We start from the raw sequence: 26,253 nt of genomic DNA, 5'->3' as shown, positions 1-26,253 counted from the left end.
TTATTATATTTAAATAAGATTTTGTCGATAATATAAGATGTTATTGTATATTAATTAATTTTTATACTACGTTAGGGCTTATTATGTTATAAATATTTTAATTATTATATTTAAATGAGATTTTGTCGATAATATAAGATGTTATTGTAAATTAATTAATTTTTTATACCACGTTAGGGCTTATTCTGTTATAAATATTTTAATTATTATATTTAAATAACATTTTGTCGATAATATACGATTTAATTATAAATTAATTAATTTTTATATTGCCTTGGGGCTTATTATGCTTTGAATTCATTAAATATTTTATTTTAAATCAGATTTTGTCGGTAATATAAGATTTAATTATAAATTAATGAATTTTTATAATAAAGGTTTTGGTTAAATTATATTGTTTTGCATTTGTCAAATATTTAAATTAATTCTTTATTAATAATATATAATTTTCTTTTAATTTAATTAATTTTTAATATAATTGCTGGTATATTATTTTTCGATTTTTTAAATATTAGTTTAAACTAAATCTTTAACAAAATGTGAAATTTTATTTTACATTAATAAATTGTTAATAATATTGATAGCTTATTGCATTTTTTCATTTATTAAATATTTAATTTAAATTAATTAGTTATCAATAATTAGATTTTCTTTTAATTAATTTTTAATTTAATTGTGGGCTTATTATGTTTTTAGATTTGTTAAATATTAGTTTAAATTAAATCTTTATCAATAATAAATTATTTATTTTAAATAACTTTATTTTAATATACTTGAAGACTTATTATGTTATGGATTAATTAAATATTAAATTGAAGTTAAAACTTTATCAATATATTTCATAAATTCATACAGGGCCATTGAATGACGTCATTGAAATGATCTTCGATTATAGTAAATTAAATTATTGCACGCCTAATTTAATATCACCTCAAAAAGCCGCACTTTTAAAGTAATTTTGCATCTCATTAAACACAAAAAAAGAAATTTAATTGAAGTTCAAATACAAGAAACTGTTTTATTTATTACTTCCTTTACGTAAAAATATCAAACCCGTAAACAGCTCTCCGTGAAAAAAGCCTGTAATAATGTCTTATTATATGTATAGTTTTTAAGAAAATAATTCGGTTTGTGAACATGTATCGTTTCTGTCCACTTGTTGTGGTTCACGTGCTTCATGTCCGCTATTGAAATGCGTACCTGGTAATTACTGGTCATGTATGAAGTCTTCAATCCAGAGAAAAGCTGCATGGGAAAGATATAACTTGAAATATAGTTTGCTATTGAAAATATAACATCAGCCTTCTTCTACCCGAAATATAATTTTAGGTTAATTGCGTAAAATATCATTATTGTAATATTTTAATAAGTTTAAATTCATTTGAAAGTGGTTGATATTTTTCACCACCTTAGGCCTAAGTCATAAAGCGACTTTTAAAGCCATTAATTCGGGGGGCTGGGTTACAATGCGAGCCAACAGCTTCCTACACTATCTATTTCCGTTAACCTCAGCTAAATTTCGTAGAAAAATGTTTTTGGTTATACCGTGTTCGCTATTGGAGCGAAGCAACACAAATGTCCTATTGTCTACAACGTTGTTTCTTAATGTATATAATCTTTAATAAAATTTTACATACAACATAACTAAGCAGTCCAAGTGTCCCAAAAAAGAGCAAATTTTAAAATTTTAACTATGAACTGAGATATTAGACGTTTAGCTTAGATCTTAATGAAAAGATACCATTAATAAAACAATTAAACATTAAATTTAAAATGACACAAGAATGACCCTGTTGAATCTATGAACTATTTCAACAAAAGGTTTCATTTACATCTAAATAGACATCACTGCTTGTTTCTATTTCCAAATAATGTTACGGCAATTAACTCAATATTTTTTCAAGTTATTCTTATTCAACTTATATAGAAAATAATTTATTTTTATAATACTTTACTAACAAAAATTAAAAAAAAATTATTTCTTAATAAAATAAAATTAGCTAGGCAAATACCCTAGGCACCACCTTAGGCCCAAGTCATCTAGCGACTTTTAATGTCTTAAACAGGTTCTCGAGTTACAACTACATTAATAATCATTAATTGTAAAAACCATTATAATCTCCAGAGGTTTTCACTGAAAAGCTAAATTGTAATGAATTAAAAAAAAGAGTACGACACGAGAGTTTAGACAAACCTCGTAACATCAAAAATGGATCTTAGGTAAATTTTAAATGAAATGGTCTATGTTCTCGAGCATGCGACGAGGTAGTATTTATAGGCTGTGCTAACTCTCTATCCCAATTATATCGTATATTTTAAATTTACCTATTCTCACAATACAGGTGCATAGATGCTTTGTTTAATCTACGAGCAACAAACACAGCACCCCACACAAGGAGAACGCAAACCGTCAAAAGTCGTGCATTTTCTTGAGTACATTTTTCATTGGTTAGACGTTTTAATGCCTGCTGCCGTCGGAAGGGGGAAATTCGGAAATTGTCTTCCCCCCGCCCGTAAAACGTTCAGTGTAAAGGCTCGTCCAATGAAATATGTACACAACACTGCGTTAGCGTGTTTAAAGGCTTGTGTCTGTTGCTCCTAGGTTTAAATAAATCTTTATTTATAACATTATGACCTCGATAAATTCCAGATGATTACCGGAAGCTACCGTGATAAATATATCGAATTTGTTTTTCAAATAACCTTTATTATCCTAAATCTGTCATTTTTAAGCATACAGAGAACTTAGGACACGCGAAAAAATCAAAACCGCGGCAACAGAGTCGGAATCTCTTTCATAAAGCCTTCTTTATTTTAGGAGCCTTTTGTAGCCCATAAACAAAGCGAGGCGATCGAACAACGTTATCTCTTTAGTAGGAGTATAATATTAAAACTGCAAATATATGAAGGCGCGTATTATAAGATCCACTTGTGTTTTCTCAATGCTAAGAGAAAACGCCTTTATTCGGCGCTTTCAAAAGATTCCTGCCAGAGTAGCGGCCACGTTACGAACAAATACGTTTTTTAACGCCTATTCTAGCCTTTTTTTTCTTGGGCTCGTGCAAAAACACAAAGGGGCACGATGAGTTAGCCCCGAAGAGGCCCCGTTATTCCCCCCAATGTCTCCCAGTAGAGACACCCCTCTGCTCGAAGAAATCTTTGTTTTAAAAATTCCATAGCAACAATGCGGGACTCTTTTCACTGTAATGAGTTTGCTAATTCATTGTTGAACTCTTAAATGGCTAATTTAAGGGGCTGCTCCACAAAGAGGCGAGCGTAACAATCGGAGAGAACCGCTTTTGTCCCAAAGATTAGCTTTTTGTCGGCAACGAGTTCCCTGTTACCGCGGCCGCGCGGGGATATGTTTTCTATAGCAAAAATCCCTCTTTATCATTTCATTCTCCGCGACTGTTTTTGATCCAACTTTCTCGGCGCCTTTTGTGCCGCGCTCTTATATTGCCTTGTTACAAATTACACGATATCGGTATGTTATTATTGTCAATCGCTACTACCAGAAGTATATGATATCTCACTTACTAGGAAGCTGTTGCATGCAAGGCTTGCCTGTTGCTTTGGGCCTAAGGTGGTGCCTGGGGTATTATTATTTTTGTTATAATAATAATAATAATAATAATAATAATAAACATTATTATTATTCCAATCAAAATTGTTAGTTTTTCAACTTCCAAATTGTTAGTTTCTCAACTTCCAAATTGTTAGTTTCTCAACTTCCAAATTGTTAGTTTCTCAACTTCCAAATTGTTAGTTTCTCAACTTCCAAATTGTTAGTTTCTCAACTTTCAAATTGTTAGTTTCTCAACTTTCAAATTGTTAGTTTCTCAACTTTCAAATTGTTAGTTTATCAACTTTCAAATTGTTAGTTTATCAACTTTCAAATTGTTAGTTTCTCAACTTTCAAATTGTTAGTTTATCAACTTTCAAATTGTTAGTTTATCAACTTTCAAATTGTTAGTTTCTCAACTTTCAAATTGTTAGTTTCTCAACTTTCAAATTGTTAGTTTATCAACTTTCAAATTGTTAGTTTCTCAACTTTCAAATTGTTAGTTTATCAACTTCCAAATTGTTAGTTTATCAACTTCCAAATTGTTAGTTTATCAACTTCCAAATTGTTAGTTTATCAACTTTCAAATTGTTAGTTTATCAACTTTCAAATTGTTAGTTTATCAACTTTCAAATTGTTAGTTTCTCAACTTTCAAATTGTTAGTTTCTCAACTTTCAAATTGTTAGTTTCTCAACTTTCAAATTGTTAGTTTCTCAACTTTCAAATTGTTAGTTTCTCAACTTTCAAATTGTTAGTTTCTCAACTTTCAAATTGTTAGTTTCTCAACTTTCAAATTGTTAGTTTCTCAACTTCCAAATTGTTAGTTTCTCAACTTCCAAATTGTTAGTTTCTCAACTTCCAAATTGTTAGTTTCTCAACTTCCAAATTGTTAGTTTCTCAACTTCCAAATTGTTAGTTTCTCAACTTCCAAATTGTTAGTTTCTCAACTTCCAAATTGTTAGTTTCTCAACTTCCAAATTGTTAGTTTCTCAACTTCCAAATTGTTAGTTTCTCAACTTCCAAATTGTTAGTTTCTCAACTTCCAAATTGTTAGTTTCTCAACTTCCAAATTGTTAGTTTCTCAACTTCCAAATTGTTAGTTTCTCAACTTCCAAATTGTTAGTTTCTCAACTTCCAAATTGTTAGTTTCTCAACTTCCAAATTGTTAGTTTCTCAACTTCCAAATTGTTCGTTTCTCAACTTCCAAATTGTTCGTTTCTCAACTTCCAAATTGTTCGTTTCTCAACTTCCAAATTGTTCGTTTCTCAACTTCCAAATTGTTCGTTTCTCAACTTCCAAATTGTTCGTTTCTCAACTTCCAAATTGTTCGTTTCTCAACTTCCAAATTGTTCGTTTCTCAACTTAAAATTTTTTAGTTTATCAACTGACATTCGAAATTTTGATTACGCAAATAATTTACAATAAAATATGTTTATCAATATTATCTTACACCCTATAACGAAATTACTTATTATCACTAGCTATTCGCGTAAAAGCGCCATGAAATATAAAATTATATCTATGTAGCTTCGTTCTTAAAATGGTAAAAAGGAAATTTTAACAGAAGATAACTATTCAAAGTTGTAATATCTGTATAATCTCTTCTTTTCGATCTCGCGCGCAACTCCGGCTTTATTGTTCTGAAATAAATTAACTTCGAACATTTGTTAAGTCGTTTTATTTTGTCGAAAATATCGCTCCGAACACATTGTTCAAAAAGAATAGAAAATAGAGGAAAAACAGAAAATAGTTTTCGGTATTAAACAAATAAAATAAAAAAGAGAATGAATAGGAGTCGCATGGGAATGCTACCATTTCTCTTTTGTCGGTTGTTTCGTCTCCGTTAAAAAACCACAATAGAGACTACGTAGTTGTATTTTCTTGATATTAAAAAAAAAACCCACTCTTTAATTGCCCAAATGTTTTCTTTGAATTCACGCGGATCTTACGTAAAAGAATAAAACATCCTCTGTTTTTTTGCCTTTACTTAATATCGCTCTGGTTTAATCTTTTGTTAACATTTCTACTAGTTCCGCTCTGATTAGCAGTTTTTGTTCGTTTTCACTTGTTAAGTACTTTTAACTGTCCAAAACGCTATTTAACCAAACGTTAAGAGACGATTTTTCCTAGATTATTGTGTTAGCTAAGTTATAGTTTCTCTTTGTATAATGTACAGGCGGGGAATGCAAATTCGAACGACGTCATCCTTGTTGAGTTTATGTAGGAATTTTCCAAAGTTCTAGCTCAACTCTGCCGTATATTATAGTTGGGGAATATTGTCCGCAACTGCTGGAGTGTCCAGGAATTAGAACGCTGGCTGACTCTCCCGCAAAGTCTAGTATTGTGTATAGGTCTTTACAAAGATTTATGCTTAGTATAGTTTTGCTAGGAAATGTTTGAGAAATTTTGGCCACCTTTCTGGGGTCTCAAAATACCATCATAAGTTTCGTAAAGTTTACGTTACGAATGCTTTGACTTTGTTATCAAATTGAAAAATTATATTTAATTCATTAGCTTTGTCATAAAAATATATTTCCTTGTAACTGTCCTTTTTCTGAAATTTTCAAAAAATGTGTACACAATAAATATAATATATAAATATAAATATAAAGTAATATTAGCATTATATTTTAAATCGTTTTAAGGGTTGAGCAATTTAGGATATTTTTCGAGGATATATCACTACACTTGAGACTTTGAAATGAATTCGCAATTAGTAATAGACTTTGTTTTAAATTTCTAATATTTCACAATATTATAAATGGAATATGGATAATATAAATGAAAGATTGACACTATAAATGAAAGATTGACACTATAAATGAAAGATTGACACTATAAATGAAAAATTGACACTATAAATGAAAAATTGACACTATAAATGAAAGATTGACACCGTAATTGAATGATTGACACCGTAATTGAATGATTGACACCGTAATTGAATGATTTTTACTATAATGGAAAGATTGTCACTATAAATGAAAGATTGGCACTATAAATGAAAGATTGGCACTATAAATGAAAGATTGGCACTATAAATGAAAGATTGGCACTATAAATGAAAGATTGGCACTATAAATGAAAGATTGGCACTATAAATGAAAGATTGGCACTATAAATGAAAGATTGACACTATAAATGAAAGATTGACACTATAAATGAAAGATTGACACTAAAAATGGAAAATGGCCATTATAAATGGAATATTGGCACTATAAATGGAATATTGGCACTATAAATGGAATATTGGCACTATAAATGGAATATTGGCACTATAAATAGGAAATTGCCATTTAAAGGGAAAATTGACACTAAATGAAAGATTGACACTAAATGAAAGATTGACACTAAATGAAAGAATGACACTAAATGAAAGAATGACACTATAAATGTAAAATGGCCATTTAAATGGAATATTGACACTATAAATGAAATATTGGCACTATAAATGGAAAATGACCATTTAAATGGAAAATGGCCATTTAAATGGCATATTGATACTATTAATGGGATAATTACGTTACAAATCCTGGAATATTTATAATATATAATTGATAATAACAGTATAAATCCTGGAATATTTAACTAAAAATGGGATAGTGAGACCGATAATGGAATATTGACACCGTTAATGGCATATTTGATTACCAACGGGATATACGCTCTAGAAACGGGATATTGGCACTTGAAATGGGATATTCGCACTAGAAACGGAATATTTGCACTTTCACTTTAACCATAATATTTGCACTATCATTTTAACCGGAATATTTGTACTATCACTTTAAACGTAATATTTGTACTATCACTTTAACCGGAATATTTGCACTATCACTTTAACCGGAATATTTCCACTCTAAACTGGATATTTGCACTATCACTTTAAATGGAATATTGCACTATCACTTTAAACGGAATATTTGCACTATCACTTTAACCGGAATATTTGCGCTATAACTTTAACCGGAATATTTGCGCTATAACTTTAACCGGAATATTTGCGCTATAACTTTAACCGGAATATTTGCACTATCATTCTAAACGGAATATTTGCTCTCTAAACTGGATATGTGCACTATAACTTTAAACGGAATATTTGCGCTATAACTTTAAACGGAATATTTGCACTATAACTTTAAACGGAATATTTGCACTATCACTTTAACCGGAATATTTGCACTATAACTTTAACCGGAATATTTGCACTATAACTTTAAACGGAATATTTGCGCTATAACTTTAAACGGAATATTTGCGCTATAACTTTAACCGGAATATTTGCACTATCATTCTAAACGGAATATTTGCTCTCTAAACTGGATATGTGCACTATAACTTGAAACGGAATATTTGCACTATAACTTTAAACGAATATTTGCACTATAACTTTAAACGAATATTTGCACTATAACTTTAAACGGAATATTTGCACTATCACTTTAAACGGAATATTTGCACTATCACTTTAACCGGAATATTTGCACTATAACTTTAACCGGAATATTTGCGCTATAACTTTAACCGGAATATTTGCGCTATCACTTTAACCGGAATATTTGCGCTATAACTTTAACCGGAATATTTGCACTATCATTCTAAACGGAATATTTGCTCTCTAAACTGGATATGTGCGTTATAACTTTAAACGGAATATTTGCACTCTAAACTGGATATTTGCACTATCACTTTAAATGGAATATTGCACTATCACTTTAAACGTAATATTTGCACTATCACTTTAAACGGAATATTTGTACTATCATTTTAAACGTAATATTTGTACTATCACTTTAACCGGAATATTTGCAATATCACTTTAACCGGAATATTTGCAATATCACTTTAACCGGAATATTTGCAATATCACTTTAAATGGAATATTGCACTATCACTTTAAACGGAATATTTGCACTGTCACTTTAACCGGAATATTTGCACTATACCCATAAATGAGCTAGAAAAAGCTCTCATGTCTACGTATAAAACTAAGAATGTAGTTTCGCACGTTTGACAGATAAGCGAGATAATAATGTTAAATTTCTTTACGAACCTAACTGCTAAATCTTAGCTATAAGTAATTATATAGAAATGGAATATTGTTTATCGATAGGTAGCTTTTTCGTGACGTCATCAAAAAGATCCTTTGATCCCATTTAAAAAAAAATCATTCTAAAATAGAAATGCATCTAATCGACCATTTACCGTCACCCCTTAAAAAACTTTCAATTAATATAACAAAAAATAACAATATATCGAAATCGAAAAATCTTGACTTAAAAACTCGTAGTTCCACAAATGTTTCTTCGAACCACCGAGGCGTGTCGCGCCGGTTCTACGGTTACTTTTTTCCATCCCCCTCATACTCACCCTCCCCCCTTTATGACGTTGTATCGCTTGAAAGGTTTAAGTTCCTAATTCTTTTCCTATTATCCATCGGGCTTAAGCTAAGAGGAGGGTCTTATCCAGAGTTCCATTATCATTTTATTTTTTTTTACAAGATATAGTCGTTCTTTTATTTCGGAGATAATTTCATGGCGTTGGGGGGGGGGGGGGGGGGATTTGATAATAATGGTGTAACATCGAGACACGAGCCTTAACTAACAATGGGGCTATAATAGCCATAGATCGTCGTGTTAATCGCTGGAGCGTTTCTAGTGAGCCAATTATTCGCGTGGTTGCGCCAATGGAGTAGCTTTTATTATTTGCGCCTTTGTACGCGTTTGCGCCCCTGTTAACCAGTTGTCACTTTATTTGCTCGCGCGTCGACGGATGGCGCCACCTATTGTTGAAATTGGCCAAGAAATCTCTTGATATTAGTACACGCTATTGGATCGGTAGAAATCCGCGCTTAAGAAGTGGTGGATTATCCAGTAGGCTCAGTAGGCTTAAGTTTAGGGGTCCGGGACTAGCCAAAAGTAAGGGGGCCCGGGACGGGCAAATTTATAGACTAAGATCCGGGGCCCTAATGAAGCTGAAACGTACGGGCCCGGAACTAGCGAAGAGGTAAGGGGGCCCGGGACAGGTTAAATATATTGACCAAGATCCGGGGCCTTAATGAAGGTCAAATCTACGGGCCTGGAACTAGCTAAATGTAAGGGGGCCCGGGACTGGCAAATATATAGACTAAGATCCGGGGCCCTAATGAAGCTCAAACGTACGGGCCCGGAACTAGCGAAGAGGTAAGGGGGCCCGGGATGGGTCAAACATATTGACCAAGATTCGGGGCCCTAATGAAGCTCAAACGTACGGGCCCGGAATTAGCTAAAAGGTAAGGGGGCCCGGGACGGAGCATATATAGACGAAGATCAGTGGCAATAATGAAGCTAAAACCTACGGGCGTGGGACTATCCCAAAGGTAAGGGGCCTGAGATGGGGAAGATATATAGACCATGATCAGGGCCTTTAAAAAAACTCAAACCTACGGGGCCGGAACTAGAAAAAAGGTAAGGAGGTAAGGGGGCCAGAGACGGGTCAGATATGTAGACCAAGATCTGAGGCCTTAATGAAGGTCAAGCCTAATTGGCCCGGAATTGCAGTCCAAATAAATTGCGTTTTCCACAGAAACTTATCTTTGTTAAAAGACATAAAATTTCGTATTTCCTGCTAAATTGATCTAAGCGTTCATTTACTAAGACATTAGGTTTCTAAAATTTTACTAGATATTCATTAAAATCCTGTCATAGCAGACGAACTTTTGTAATTACACCATGCAGGACCATCTCTAGATTCGTTTGCTAAACCAATATTCAGCACACGACCGTTTTTCCATATCCCGAAGAGCTTTGCTAATTATTAGTTCAGTAATAAATATAGGGATAGAGAGGGGGGTGTCTATCCGGTGATTGAGAATTTCATTCTCAATCACCGGATAGACACAAAGAGCTTGGCTCCCGCCGTTCACCCGCGCCTATCCCGTTCCTCCCCCACCCGCGCCTCTCCTCCCTTGATCACCAGAATTTCTAATCACCAGAATTTCTAATCACCAGAATTTCTAATCACCAGATTCTCCCGTTCACGGGTTGCTTTCCCCCAACCCCCATTCACTGGATACTTTATCTCTCGTTCACCAGCTCCTTTCCCCCATTGCTTTCACCCCTTCTAATCACCAGTTGCTTTCCCCCAACCCCCATTCACTGGATACTTTATCTCTCGTTCACCAGCTCCTTTCCCCCATTGCTTTCACCCCTTCTAATCACCAGTTGCTTTCCCCCATCTCTAGGCAATAAAAACAACCATAATTGTTATCTCTCATACTATCGATCCCAATCGCTAGAAATTGGCTTTTTCCCCATTCGCTATAAATCGCAGCAGTTTGCCAGAATTAGTTTTATCTCTCCGAAATAATTAATGTACCCAAAATTGGACCGCCAGTTTATTATTCTTTTTAGGGGAATCTCTATGGGAGTTTAACATTACAATAAAGCTAAAAGGTCCAGTTTGGGGTACATTTGGTCCGAAATGGGGTACATAGGGCCGAAAATGGTGACTTTGGTCGTTTTTGGGGTACATTTGGTCCATTTTGGTCCATTTTTGGGTACATCCCTGCTTTCCCCCATCCCCATTCTCCAAAATTAGTTTTCCTCGCAGATATCTGGAGATTAGATTTTTACCCGTTTGCTTATCGCTTTCGAACCCCTTAATTTCTAATCTCTAGGCAATAAAAACAAGTTATTTACATTTAATTTTTTATTTTAGAACTTTGTTTTACATGTTAGTAGGTACTATCAGATATTCCATTAGATGGTTATCTTGTACATTACACAATTAAAACAAATTAAAGTAGTTAAGTTTACAGGCATTTAAATGGGGTGAAACGATCTCCTGCAACTTAATTTAATTAAAAGTTCTAACTCACGTATTTGTAGTGTTTAGCAACAGTATCGTCTGACATCCGAGGGACAGTTACAAACGTCTTCTTCTGGTACAGGTGAGAAGCTTTTGTCAGAGACCGTAGTTGCTTTTGGCGTCGGGGGAATGTCCCATTCTAGCGAAAGGTACTTTTTTTCCGATGGTGAATTATCCCTAGCCGGACAGTTTGGAAAGAATCTAGCATGTTCAAGTTCTGGTACGTCTCCTGATTTCCATCCTTCTAATACGCCATGGCATTTGTAACATCGTACTTCATCGCCCCGCTGAATATAGTAGAATCCAGCCTTCGCTAGTTGCTCCTTAGTGACGTGCGGATTTTTCCAGTGACGAAACGTTTCAAGTCGATACACTTCAATGTCCATAGCTGATCTAGACCAAATACGTTCTATAGTTTCAAATGATACATTCTCTAAGCCTACATTTACCCCTAAGTCTACTAAACCTAATTTTATCAATATGGTTAAATTTCTACGCTAAAATTATCAATATAAATGCTTTTTTCAATATGCAAATTGTTTTAAATATGTCTAAAAATATAGTCTATTACCAAGAAAAAATAGTAACTTACTTTATGGGTAGAAATCCTTTGTCAAGCTGTAGAAAAGACTGAGCGAACCGTCAGCAGGTCTTTACTCGTCAATGTGCCGTAGAGAAATGACGCACGGAAGATTAATTTATTCCTATCTTGTTGAGAATAATTCATCACGTGATCTAAACTTCAAATAACCCAGTCTAAAAATATAGTCTATTACAAAGAAAAAAATAGTTACTTACTTACTTTACGGGTAGAAATCCATTGTCGAGCTGTAGAAAAGACTGAGCGATCCGTCAGCAGGTCTTTACTCGTCAATGCGCCGTAGAGAAATGACGCATGGAAAATTAATTTATTCCTATCTTGTTGAGAATAATTCATCACGTGATCTAAACTTCAAATAACCCTCAAATTCTATTGGCTGTCTCTCTCTGACAGTTTAAACTGCCTCTAATGATTGACGACACATATTAACCCACTTGAGTATTTGGAAAAAACCCTTTGCTACTCGAAGGAGAGTTTTGGAAATACCACGTTGACGATATCAAAATCGAGCTCTCACTTGAAAATGTTTACGGAAAACAATCCTCTTGGAAAATTGAGTTACGTAGAAGATTGCTAAAAAATGGCTAAGTGTTATGTTTTTTTCAATAACGAGTCTTATTTTTACATTTTAAAGTATTTATTAAGAGTGAAAAATCCCATGACTACACTGACGGCATATCTTAAGTGCCGGTGGAAAAAAATCCATTGCTCAAAGTTCAGTTATCTTATTAAACGTGCGCGTGCACAGAAAAATGAACGAGTCACGTGATAGTAACTTAATTTCTACGCTAATCTTACCCCTACTAGGCCTAATTTCTGTCTAATACATTTCCAATATATATATATATAAAAGAATGCCTAAAAATTTCATTTTAAATATAATAAAATAGCCTAGCTGATTATTATTATTATTATTATAACTTACTTTTCAGCGTGACCTTCAATGACTATTCCCAATGCTAAGACTCTTTATTGAGATAACGAAAACTTTTAGTATACTATTAATACCATTTTGCGAACTACAGTGAAAAAAGTTACAATTTTACGGTAGAAACGTTTTCAAAATACCATTCTCATTTTAAACGCTTTTTCAATAACTTAATTGTCTAAAATATATACTCTACAACAAAAACAAAATAGTAAATTACTTTCTACGCTAATCTTGGCCTAAAAAAAAAAAAGCAAAATACTAAATTTAATTTTTAACTCTAATTCAGATTCCTACCTGGTAAGCCTAAATTTGATATACTAAGTATAATATGCCTTAAAGTTCAAATACTGTCTAATACAATAAATATTCATGAAAAATTCTTACTTTGTATGTACAATGAACGCTCCAAAAGGCTGAAAATGTAACATGGGACAAGACAGAATTTCTACACAAACCTTTCCGATTGTATCGTCAAATAAAACAAAGTTCAGCTATCTTATCAATGGTACGCGCGCGCTCGCTCGGAAAAATGAACAAGTCACGTGAGAATCGGTACGTCACGAGCCCCTATGCATAAATGTTAGGGCGTCTTACTACCATTAGATCTAATCGCACTAGCACATTCTCGAAAAATAAACCAGTTCTTGGGAATAAGAGACGGTTTTTTTTTATCAAAGATAAGCCAATTTATAGTTTATTGTATGAAAATATTAATTAATTCGGAAATATATTCGATGCTTACTGTTTTTTTTTATAAGAATACGCTGAAATACATTTTCCAATACGTAAAAAATTAAAGCTAGACCTAAAAACCTGTAAAGTGTAAATAGTTAAGACTAAATTTCTAACCCTAACCCATGAAAGTACATTTTCCATAAATCATATCCTAACATGAATGCATTTGTTAAGAATACATGGTTTTTTTTTTTAAAAATACGCTAATTAATTTCGTAAAACAAGCATAGATTTTAGTTAGCCCTTCCTCCAAAATGTCCAATAGAGCTAGTACATTCTCGATAAATATACATGTTCTTGGGGGAATAAGAGACGTTTTTTATCAAAGTAAGCCAAGTTTAAAGCTTATTGTCATTGGTTCCATAACAAAAACCATATTGTAACGTGATAATGGCTGCTCACTAATCCCAATTCCATGTGAAACTCTTCCAGTTTCTTTAAGTTCCTTTTGAGTTACAAAATAGGGTTTTAGAAATAGATTTTTCCTATTTCATTAAATATAAGTATTAAAATTAGAATTGCTTCATTAAATTATGCATTTGTACTGTACTGTACACAATACCTGCATTTGAAATTGTATAACATAAAACACAGTTTTTAAAAAAAAAATATATCAAGGTTTTCAATTCAGTTAAAAATAATTAAATTAGTTGTATTGTGTTTATATTTTTAACTTAATTGCATTGATGTTTTAAAAGCAAACCTCGGGCCTAAGAAACAGGCAAAGTGTAAATTGCTAAGACTAAATTTCTAACTCTAATAATGTGTAAATCAATTATACAATTATCTATTCATAAGTGTTAGAGACTTTATTACAATGAAATAAAACCATGTAGAAATGTATATGTTATAAATTTAAGAAAACTCAAACATTCTGTTTTAAATCAACAATTTTATTATTCTTTCTTATCATTTTTTTTTATATACAACCATTTGTTTTTATATAGATAACCTGAGGACGGCTATAATATGAACATATACCTAAAAAAAATCGGGAATTAAACAAAAACAACCTTAAGTTTACTATTTTTATATATTCACACGTCCTCAATTATGCAAATTTTATATAAACATTTCTACTATACATATTTCATAATTAATATTTACATAAATAATTATTTTTTATATAAAATCGTACAATTCTATCAGAACTTAAACCGGAAGATTCAGGCATATAATTTCCAAAAACACAAACTACATTTGGAGTACTAATATTTATACTCACACAATTATATTTCGTACTAACAATTTCACCATCTTTTAAACTTTCAAATACTGCCAAGTGTTCGTCGCATATTTTTGTACTTCTCAAGGTGTTAAAGAAAAAGTGGTTCACACCAGAGCAAACTTTTTTCAATTGAAAAAGCATTTCACTCCCCGAAACTGTCACTTGCTGACAATGTACAAAATTGGGCTTACGGGATTTCAAGTAATTTAACATCCACGATTTTCCTTCATTTCCATCTTTTCCTATTACAAATATTATTTTTCTGTCTGAGAGAATTAAATGTTCCAATAAACTTTTTTGCCATGGTCTAAGTTCTATATCTTTGTTTATTCGTTTAGGGGTTTTCATTTGTTCCACCCAAGCACTTGTCAAATTTCCAAAGAGATGCGATGGTAGTCCAGATCGAGCAACGGCTTCTGCGCGGATTCGTTGTTTATCAATTTCCGCTTCTACTTTGCCTAAGTTTACTTTGTGTGGGCTTATACTGCAACGTCTAATATGTCGACTCAGTTGTGATTTAAACGATTTATTGCACGTTGTACACGATGTACGTTTACATTTATGGGTTCTTAATCTATAGCTACGTATTCGTTTCTCGCAACTTGGACACTGAATATATTTGTTTCGACCCATTTTGAATATATTCAAAGGAGACAAACACGTACGTTTTACTCGAACCGAGTTTACTCATAAACTGTTATCGATTTTTGTGGGATCTCCGTATATAAAGTATAAAATGTGGGTTCTGAGGGTAGAAATAATATCAGCCCTATTTTGATTTTCTTCCAAATTAAGTGTTTCAGATAACGTTTACTTATTCAACACCTTCATTCCATTTTTTTTACATTAATTTGATATAACCTTGTATCTTCCAACAATTCAGTTTTATGCTATGTACAATTCCCTTATTCATTACATCATTCCAAATTTAGCCTAATTCATACACTGGCGTTGATCTTCTGAAATGGATATTCCAATAAAAACCTTTTCTTATATCATCGCTTCTAATTAATCTGAATGTTGTCAATATAAAAAACATCATATGCTTTATTTAAATATAAAGAATAAACACTGGTTAGGTTAAGGTTAGAGTGAAATGGAATAATTAAGTAAATAAGCATAAATTTTAGATCGCCTTTCCTCCAAAATATCTAATAGCTCTAGTACATTCTCGATAAATATACAAGTTCTTGTGAATAAGAGACGTTTTTTATCAAATAATCATAGACTAAAAACTTTGCTCAACGAAAAACTAAATAACGATAAATAATGTACAATTAATTTATTAAATAACGAGAAAATGTCTTATGGTAATAAAAAAAAATAAAACAAGCGATTAATTAAAAGTAAATTATTATCAATTTGATGATTGTTTAAGGATATCGATTATGATCAATGTTTGTACTACAGTGTTCATATCCGAAATGAAGTTAAATGAAATAATTTCGTAAACAAGCATAAATGTTAGATCGCCCTTCCTCCAAAATGTCCAATAGAGCTAGTACATTCTCGATAAATATACATGTTCTTGGAGGAATAAGAGACGTTTTTTTTTCAAAGTAAGCCAAGTTTAAAGCTTATTGTCATTGGTTCCATAACAAAAACCACATTATAACGTAATAATGGTTACCTCTATCTGTAAACTTATCAAGATAAGAAATGGCATATAACTAGATAATTATGTATTAATTTTTTAATTAGTTAAGAATCATTAATTTTAGTTGGTCTATATGTATTATGCAATAATAAAATATATTTATTTATTTTTCAAATTATTAAGGATATATTTAATCATAGACTAATGTTGACTTATAACCCTAACTTAATAATTTAAGCAATTCTTTCTCTCTCTCTCTCTCTCTCTCTCTCTCTCTCTCTCTCTCTCTCTCTCTCTCTCTTAAAGAAATCTTATTGTAATAAGCTTAAAAATTTAGGAATAAACTTATATTATAGGATGAAGAAAAGTCAATAGACATTTATTTGTAAATTATTCGCAATTTTATTTATTTATTTATTTATAAAACGAACTACAGTTCGGTCTCTGGGAGGCTTAGGGTAATGACAGTATCCCATGAAATCGAACTCCACGCACTCCTCCTGTCGTCGGCTGCTCTTTAACCCTCTTCTTCCACAGTACGTACAACGAAGATGGGGCGGGAAATCCGTTATCAGATGCCCGGGGATGTGTTTGGAATAGACATTACCATGACGAAAAATTACACTCCTTTGATAATGCTAGCACTCTCTGCCCCAGCAAAGGAAGAGTCCTCCGCCTCTTACAGTCAATTCTTCTGTACATTCGTCACAATGAAAGCAAATCATAGATTCAGTTGTCGTACCGACGTACTCTTCTCCGGATGCCAATTTTATGGAAATATGGTCCATTTACTATACAAATAGAAAAAATAAAATATAGAAAAAAGGCAAATTTTACATATATGGAAATATGGTCCATTTACTATACAAATAGAAAAAAGGCAAATTTTACATAAATTAATTCAAATTTAAATTCATGGTATTAATTTTTAATTCTACCATAAATTATACTGCCAAGAAAAAAGAGAGAGATAAAAGTATATTTACCAAGTTTTGTTTCTACGTTTCTAGAGAGACTAGAAGAATGAATAAATTTGGAGTGCAGTATCGGTTTTTATACTAATTCATAAACACATTTCATAACTTGAGAAATATATTTAAAAAAAGTTTCCAATCATCTCAACACCAATTTTATAAATAAATTGTGAATGTTTTTATTTATAAAATTGGTGTTGAGATGATTGGAAACTTTTTTTAAATATATTTCTCAAGTTATGAAATGTGTTTATGAATTAGTATAAAAACCGATACTGCTCTCCAAATTTATTCATTCTTCTAGTCTCTCTAGAAACGTAGAAACAAAACTTGGTAAATATACTTTTATCTCTCTTTTTTCTTGGCAGTATAATTTATGGTAGAATTAAAAATTAATACCATGAATTTAAATTTGAATTAATTTATGTAAAATTTGCCTTTTTTCTATTTGTATAGTAAATGGACCATATTTCCATATATGTAAAATTTGCCTTTTTTCTATATTTTATTTTTTCTATTTGTATAGTAAATGGACCATATTTCCATAAAATTGGCATCCGGAGAAGAGTACGTCGGTACGACAACTGAATCTATGATTTGCTTTCATTGTGACGAATGTACAGAAGAATTGACTGTAAGAGGCGGAGGACTCTTCCTTTGCTGGGGCAGAGAGTGCTAGCATTATCAAAGGAGTGTAATTTTTCGTCATGGTAATGTCTATTCCAAACACATCCCCGGGCATCTGATAACGGATTTCCCGCCCCATCTTCGTTGTACGTACTGTGGAAGAAGAGGGTTAAAGAGCAGCCGACGACAGGAGGAGTGCGTGGAGTTCGATTTCATGGGATACTGTCATTACCCTAAGCCTCCCAGAGACCGAACTGTAGTTCGTTTTATAAATAAATAAATAAATAAAATTGCGAATAATTTACAAATAAATGTCTATTGACTTTTCTTCATCCTATAATATAAGTTTATTCCTAAATTTTTAAGCTTATTACAATAAGATTTCTTTAAGAGAGAGAGAGAGAGAGAGAGAGAGAGAGAGAGAGAGAGAGAGAAAGAATTGCTTAAATTATTAAGTTAGGGTTATAAGTCAACATTAGTCTATGATTAAATATATCCTTAATAATTTGAAAAATAAATAAATATATTTTATTATTGCATAATACATATAGACCAACTAAAATTAATGATTCTTAACTAATTAAAAAATTAATACATAATTATCTAGTTATATGCCATTTCTTATCTTGATAAGTTTACAGATAGAGGTAACCATTATTACGTTATAATGTTGTTTTTGTTATGGAACCAATGACAATAAGCTTTAAACTTGGCTTACTTTGAAAAAAAAACGTCTCTTATTCCTCCAAGAACATGTATATTTATCGAGAATGTACTAGCTCTATTGGACATTTTGGAGGAAGGGCGATCTAACATTTATGCTTGTTTACGAAATTATTTCATTTAACTTCATTTCGGATATGAACACTGTAGTACAAACATTGATCATAATCGATATCCTTAAACAATCATCAAATTGATAATAATTTACTTTTAATTAATCGCTTGTTTTATTTTTTTTTATTACCATAAGACATTTTCTCGTTATTTAATAAATTAATTGTACATTATTTATCGTTATTTAGTTTTTCGTTGAGCAAAGTTTTTAGTCTATGATTATTTGATAAAAAACGTCTCTTATTCACAAGAACTTGTATATTTATCGAGAATGTACTAGAGCTATTAGATATTTTGGAGGAAAGGCGATCTAAAATTTATGCTTATTTACTTAATTATTCCATTTCACTCTAACCTTAACCTAACCAGTGTTTATTCTTTATATTTAAATAAAGCATATGATGTTTTTTATATTGACAACATTCAGATTAATTAGAAGCGATGATATAAGAAAAGGTTTTTATTGGAATATCCATTTCAGAAGATCAACGCCAGTGTATGAATTAGGCTAAATTTGGAATGATGTAATGAATAAGGGAATTGTACATAGCATAAAACTGAATTGTTGGAAGATACAAGGTTATATCAAATTAATGTAAAAAAAATGGAATGAAGGTGTTGAATAAGTAAACGTTATCTGAAACACTTAATTTGGAAGAAAATCAAAATAGGGCTGATATTATTTCTACCCTCAGAACCCACATTTTATACTTTATATACGGAGATCCCACAAAAATCGATAACAGTTTATGAGTAAACTCGGTTCGAGTAAAACGTACGTGTTTGTCTCCTTTGAATATATTCAAAATGGGTCGAAACAAATATATTCAGTGTCCAAGTTGCGAGAAACGAATACGTAGCTATAGATTAAGAACCCATAAATGTAAACGTACATCGTGTACAACGTGCAATAAATCGTTTAAATCACAACTGAGTCGACATATTAGACGTTGCAGTATAAGCCCACACAAAGTAAACTTAGGCAAAGTAGAAGCGGAAATTGATAAACAACGAATCCGCGCAGAAGCCGTTGCTCGATCTGGACTACCATCGCATCTCTTTGGAAATTTGACAAGTGCTTGGGTGGAACAAATGAAAACCCCTAAACGAATAAACAAAGATATAGAACTTAGACCATGGCAAAAAAGTTTATTGGAACATTTAATTCTCTCAGACAGAAAAATAATATTTGTAATAGGAAAAGATGGAAATGAAGGAAAATCGTGGATGTTAAATTACTTGAAATCCCGTAAGCCCAATTTTGTACATTGTCAGCAAGTGACAGTTTCGGGGAGTGAAATGCTTTTTCAATTGAAAAAAGTTTGCTCTGGTGTGAACCACTTTTTCTTTAACACCTTGAGAAGTACAAAAATATGCGACGAACACTTGGCAGTATTTGAAAGTTTAAAAGATGGTGAAATTGTTAGTACGAAATATAATTGTGTGAGTATAAATATTAGTACTCCAAATGTAGTTTGTGTTTTTGGAAATTATATGCCTGAATCTTCCGGTTTAAGTTCTGATAGAATTGTACGATTTTATATAAAAAATAATTATTTATGTAAATATTAATTATGAAATATGTATAGTAGAAATGTTTATATAAAATTTGCATAATTGAGGACGTGTGAATATATAAAAATAGTAAACTTAAGGTTGTTTTTGTTTAATTCCCGATTTTTTTTAGGTATATGTTCATATTATAGCCGTCCTCAGGTTATCTATATAAAAACAAATGGTTGTATATAAAAAAAAATGATAAGAAAGAATAATAAAATTGTTGATTTAAAACAGAATGTTTGAGTTTTCTTAAATTTATAACATATACATTTCTACATGGTTTTATTTCATTGTAATAAAGTCTCTAACACTTATGAATAGATAATTGTATAATTGATTTACACATTATTAGAGTTAGAAATTTAGTCTTAGCAATTTACACTTTGCCTGTTTCTTAGGCCCGAGGTTTGCTTTTAAAACATCAATGCAATTAAGTTAAAAATATAAACACAATACAACTAATTTAATTATTTTTAACTGAATTGAAAACCTTGATATATTTTTTTTTAAAAAACTGTGTTTTATGTTATACAATTTCAAATGCAGGTATTGTGTACAGTACAGTACAAATGCATAATTTAATGAAGCAATTCTAATTTTAATACTTATATTTAATGAAATAGGAAAAATCTATTTCTAAAACCCTATTTTGTAACTCAAAAGGAACTTAAAGAAACTGGAAGAGTTTCACATGGAATTGGGATTAGTGAGCAGCCATTATCACGTTACAATATGGTTTTTGTTATGGAACCAATGACAATAAGCTTTAAACTTGGCTTACTTTGATAAAAAACGTCTCTTATTCCCCCAAGAACATGTATATTTATCGAGAATGTACTAGCTCTATTGGACATTTTGGAGGAAGGGCTAACTAAAATCTATGCTTGTTTTACGAAATTAATTAGCGTATTTTTAAAAAAAAAAAACCATGTATTCTTAACAAATGCATTCATGTTAGGATATGATTTATGGAAAATGTACTTTCATGGGTTAGGGTTAGAAATTTAGTCTTAACTATTTACACTTTACAGGTTTTTAGGTCTAGCTTTAATTTTTTACGTATTGGAAAATGTATTTCAGCGTATTCTTATAAAAAAAAACAGTAAGCATCGAATATATTTCCGAATTAATTAATATTTTCATACAATAAACTATAAATTGGCTTATCTTTGATAAAAAAAAACCGTCTCTTATTCCCAAGAACTGGTTTATTTTTCGAGAATGTGCTAGTGCGATTAGATCTAATGGTAGTAAGACGCCCTAACATTTATGCATAGGGGCTCGTGACGTACCGATTCTCACGTGACTTGTTCATTTTTCCGAGCGAGCGCGCGCGTACCATTGATAAGATAGCTGAACTTTGTTTTATTTGACGATACAATCGGAAAGGTTTGTGTAGAAATTCTGTCTTGTCCCATGTTACATTTTCAGCCTTTTGGAGCGTTCATTGTACATACAAAGTAAGAATTTTTCATGAATATTTATTGTATTAGACAGTATTTGAACTTTAAGGCATATTATACTTAGTATATCAAATTTAGGCTTACCAGGTAGGAATCTGAATTAGAGTTAAAAATTAAATTTAGTATTTTGCTTTTTTTTTTTAGGCCAAGATTAGCGTAGAAAGTAATTTACTATTTTGTTTTTGTTGTAGAGTATATATTTTAGACAATTAAGTTATTGAAAAAGCGTTTAAAATGAGAATGGTATTTTGAAAACGTTTCTACCGTAAAATTGTAACTTTTTTCACTGTAGTTCGCAAAATGGTATTAATAGTATACTAAAAGTTTTCGTTATCTCAATAAAGAGTCTTAGCATTGGGAATAGTCATTGAAGGTCACGCTGAAAAGTAAGTTATAATAATAATAATAATAATCAGCTAGGCTATTTTATTATATTTAAAATGAAATTTTTAGGCATTCTTTTATATATATATATATTGGAAATGTATTAGACAGAAATTAGGCCTAGTAGGGGTAAGATTAGCGTAGAAATTAAGTTACTATCACGTGACTCGTTCATTTTTCTGTGCACGCGCACGTTTAATAAGATAACTGAACTTTGAGCAATGGATTTTTTTCCACCGGCACTTAAGATATGCCGTCAGTGTAGTCATGGGATTTTTCACTCTTAATAAATACTTTAAAATGTAAAAATAAGACTCGTTATTGAAAAAAACATAACACTTAGCCATTTTTTAGCAATCTTCTACGTAACTCAATTTTCCAAGAGGATTGTTTTCCGTAAACATTTTCAAGTGAGAGCTCGATTTTGATATCGTCAACGTGGTATTTCCAAAACTCTCCTTCGAGTAGCAAAGGGTTTTTTCCAAATACTCAAGTGGGTTAATATGTGTCGTCAATCATTAGAGGCAGTTTAAACTGTCAGAGAGAGACAGCCAATAGAATTTGAGGGTTATTTGAAGTTTAGATCACGTGATGAATTATTCTCAACAAGATAGGAATAAATTAATTTTCCATGCGTCATTTCTCTACGGCGCATTGACGAGTAAAGACCTGCTGACGGATCGCTCAGTCTTTTCTACAGCTCGACAATGGATTTCTACCCGTAAAGTAAGTAAGTAACTATTTTTTTCTTTGTAATAGACTATATTTTTAGACTGGGTTATTTGAAGTTTAGATCACGTGATGAATTATTCTCAACAAGATAGGAATAAATTAATCTTCCGTGCGTCATTTCTCTACGGCACATTGACGAGTAAAGACCTGCTGACGGTTCGCTCAGTCTTTTCTACAGCTTGACAAAGGATTTCTACCCATAAAGTAAGTTACTATTTTTTCTTGGTAATAGACTATATTTTTAGACATATTTAAAACAATTTGCATATTGAAAAAAGCATTTATATTGATAATTTTAGCGTAGAAATTTAACCATATTGATAAAATTAGGTTTAGTAGACTTAGGGGTAAATGTAGGCTTAGAGAATGTATCATTTGAAACTATAGAACGTATTTGGTCTAGATCAGCTATGGACATTGAAGTGTATCGACTTGAAACGTTTCGTCACTGGAAAAATCCGCACGTCACTAAGGAGCAACTAGCGAAGGCTGGATTCTACTATATTCAGCGGGGCGATGAAGTACGATGTTACAAATGCCATGGCGTATTAGAAGGATGGAAATCAGGAGACGTACCAGAACTTGAACATGCTAGATTCTTTCCAAACTGTCCGGCTAGGGATAATTCACCATCGGAAAAAAAGTACCTTTCGCTAGAATGGGACATTCCCCCGACGCCAAAAGCAACTACGGTCTCTGACAAAAGCTTCTCACCTGTACCAGAAGAAGACGTTTGTAACTGTCCCTCGGATGTCAGACGATACTGTTGCTAAACACTACAAATACGTGAGTTAGAACTTTTAATTAAATTAAGTTGCAGGAGATCGTTTCACCCCATTTAAATGCCTGTAAACTTAACTACTTTAATTTGTTTTAATTGTGTAATGTACAAGATAACCATCTAATGGAATATCTGATAGTACCTACTAACATGTAAAACAAAGTTCTAAAATAAAAAATTAAATGTAAATAACTTGTTTTTATTGCCTAGAGATTAGAAATTAAGGGGTTCGAAAGCGATAAGCAAACGGGTAAAAATCTAATCTCCAGATATCTGCGAGGAAAACTAATTTTGGAGAATGGGGATGGGGGAAAGCAGGGATGTACCCAAAAATGGACCAAAATGGACCAAATGTACCCCAAAAACGACCAAAGTCACCATTTTCGGCCCTATGTACCCCATTTCGGACCAAATGTACCCCAAACTGGACCTTTTAGCTTTATTGTAATGTTAAACTCCCATAGAGATTCCCCTAAAAAGAATAATAAACTGGCGGTCCAATTTTGGGTACATTAATTATTTCGGAGAGATAAAACTAATTCTGGCAAACTGCTGCGATTTATAGCGAATGGGGAAAAAGCCAATTTCTAGCGATTGGGATCGATAGTATGAGAGATAACAATTATGGTTGTTTTTATTGCCTAGAGATGGGGGAAAGCAACTGGTGATTAGAAGGGGTGAAAGCAATGGGGGAAAGGAGCTGGTGAACGAGAGATAAAGTATCCAGTGAATGGGGGTTGGGGGAAAGCAACTGGTGATTAGAAGGGGTGAAAGCAATGGGGGAAAGGAGCTGGTGAACGAGAGATAAAGTATCCAGTGAATGGGGGTTGGGGGAAAGCAACCCGTGAACGGGAGAATCTGGTGATTAGAAATTCTGGTGATTAGAAATTCTGGTGATTAGAAATTCTGGTGATCAAGGGAGGAGAGGCGCGGGTGGGGGAGGAACGGGATAGGCGCGGGTGAACGGCGGGAGCCAAGCTCTTTGTGTCTATCCGGTGATTGAGAATGAAATTCTCAATCACCGGATAGACACACCCCTCTCTCTAGGGATCGCGCCAGGTTTTCGGCTGTCACGCGCTAGTCGCCATGACAGCGTGTGATCGTCCATGGACCAAGAATTTAAGGGGACTCACTTTTCCCGATATTTTGACACGGTAGTCGTGGCCTAAATCGGAAGGCTTACTGAGGTACATCAGCCGCTTTGAAGCGCCTCAAGAATTCTGTTCAACTATCACTGCGAGTTGGGGCTCAATAATAATAATCAGCTAGGCTAAAACCCAAGGCACCACCTTAGGCCCAAGTCATCTAGCGACTTATTATGCCTTTAAACAGGTGGCCGGGTTACAATGCTTAGGAGACAGTACGTGCGAGAAAGTTAGTTTAGGCTTAGGTCATTAAATTTTTTAAGTTTAGAAATTAAATGGATTCCAATACATTTTATTAAAAAACCTCAGTCATACGCGGCTTACTGGTTATTTTTACTTAACACAATGGTTAATTACCATTACTTAAACTTTTAAGTGCCAATTTCAAAAATAAAAGGTCAAAAACTTACTAAGCCTAATCATTTAACCGACAACAACGGCTCCATTTTGTCAACTTTGAACGTGAACGCTCCAGCTTCTCAACGAAACTTCGCCGGAAATCGACCTCAGCGACTCCAAGTTTGATAATAATAATAATAATAATAATCAGTTAGGCTAATACCCAAGGCACCACCTTAGGCCCAAGTCATCTAGCGACTTATAATGCATTGAACTAAAATTATTTCGTGATTTTCCTATTCCCAGTATTAACGGGTGCTTTTTAAAGCCTGAACAGTGAGTCCATAGATAAAATAACTTTGTATATAGATAGGAAACTTCATGTTGTAGAAGTGACACCAGAATTTTGACCGACATCTGGTGGCGGCACCCGAATAATATTATTTGGTGAAGTTCGCACTACTCGAAGTCCGTACCTTGGTGTAACGCAATCCCAATTGAAAAGGCTTAAGCGAGCTATATGTATTAAAAGTACTTTTTCTTGAACTGAGAGAAAATTTAAAAAAATAGCACTAAAGAAATAGCATTCGGTAAAGATATCAAGTTTGTTTTAAACGCTATTTCTCGTATATTTGAAGACATTTACCTTGCAAAATACGTTAATTCCCAAAACTCCGACCTCAAATTCCTCAATACGTTCTACGCTCTTGAGAACACAGCCAACTGGCGCAGTCACTAGATGTCAGGGCAATCTCGTGAGAGTCAGTTTGCCCCATTGAAGTTTCCTATCTATTTACGAATTTATTTTATCTATCAGTGAGTCCCTTTAGATTCTTCGTCCATGGATCGTCTTATAACCTTCCGAGCCTTGGGTGAAGAGCGTAGATACGGCAATTTCAAATATCTCT

General features: G+C 32.6%; 2 protein-coding genes across 3 annotated transcripts; one reads left to right on the top strand and one right to left on the bottom strand.

Moving 5' to 3' along the window:
- Positions 1-11,364: 11,364 nt before the first annotated feature.
- LOC149951809 (death-associated inhibitor of apoptosis 2-like) lies at positions 11,365-12,091 on the bottom strand. Of its 2 annotated transcripts, none has more exons than XM_090170123.1 (2): positions 12,004-12,091; positions 11,365-11,799 (listed from the first exon to the last, which is right to left on the bottom strand). In XM_090170123.1, the coding sequence occupies exon 2, from the start codon at positions 11,795-11,797 to the stop codon at positions 11,435-11,437; it is 363 nt and encodes a 120-aa protein (XP_090026249.1). In that variant the 5' UTR covers positions 11,798-11,799; positions 12,004-12,091; the 3' UTR covers positions 11,365-11,434. The 2 variants fall into 2 exon arrangements, with proteins under 2 accessions (XP_090026249.1, XP_090026248.1); XM_090170122.1 differs by having other exon boundaries at positions 11,365-11,804; positions 12,004-12,090.
- An 11,127-nt stretch (positions 12,092-23,218) lies between these two features.
- Positions 23,219-23,936, top strand: LOC149951808 (death-associated inhibitor of apoptosis 2-like). The gene is made up of 2 exons (XM_090170121.1): positions 23,219-23,284; positions 23,484-23,936. The coding sequence occupies exon 2, from the start codon at positions 23,491-23,493 to the stop codon at positions 23,851-23,853; it is 363 nt and encodes a 120-aa protein (XP_090026247.1). The 5' UTR covers positions 23,219-23,284; positions 23,484-23,490; the 3' UTR covers positions 23,854-23,936.
- The last annotated feature ends 2,317 nt before the right edge of the window (positions 23,937-26,253 follow it).

This window comes from Leiobunum rupestre, chromosome 3, assembly GCF_980474605.1.
Source record: "Leiobunum rupestre chromosome 3, qqLeiRupe1.1.hap1, whole genome shotgun sequence".
Classification (NCBI taxonomy): domain Eukaryota; kingdom Metazoa; phylum Arthropoda; class Arachnida; order Opiliones; family Sclerosomatidae; genus Leiobunum; species Leiobunum rupestre.
This window is presented reverse-complemented; position numbering and strand designations above follow the sequence as displayed.

Coding starts and splice junctions, on each gene's coding strand:
- LOC149951809 (XM_090170123.1), bottom strand. CDS start 11,797: ATGGACATTGAAGTGTATCGACTTGAAACGTTTCGTCACTGGAAAAAT.
- LOC149951808 (XM_090170121.1), top strand. CDS start 23,491: ATGGACATTGAAGTGTATCGACTTGAAACGTTTCGTCACTGGAAAAAT.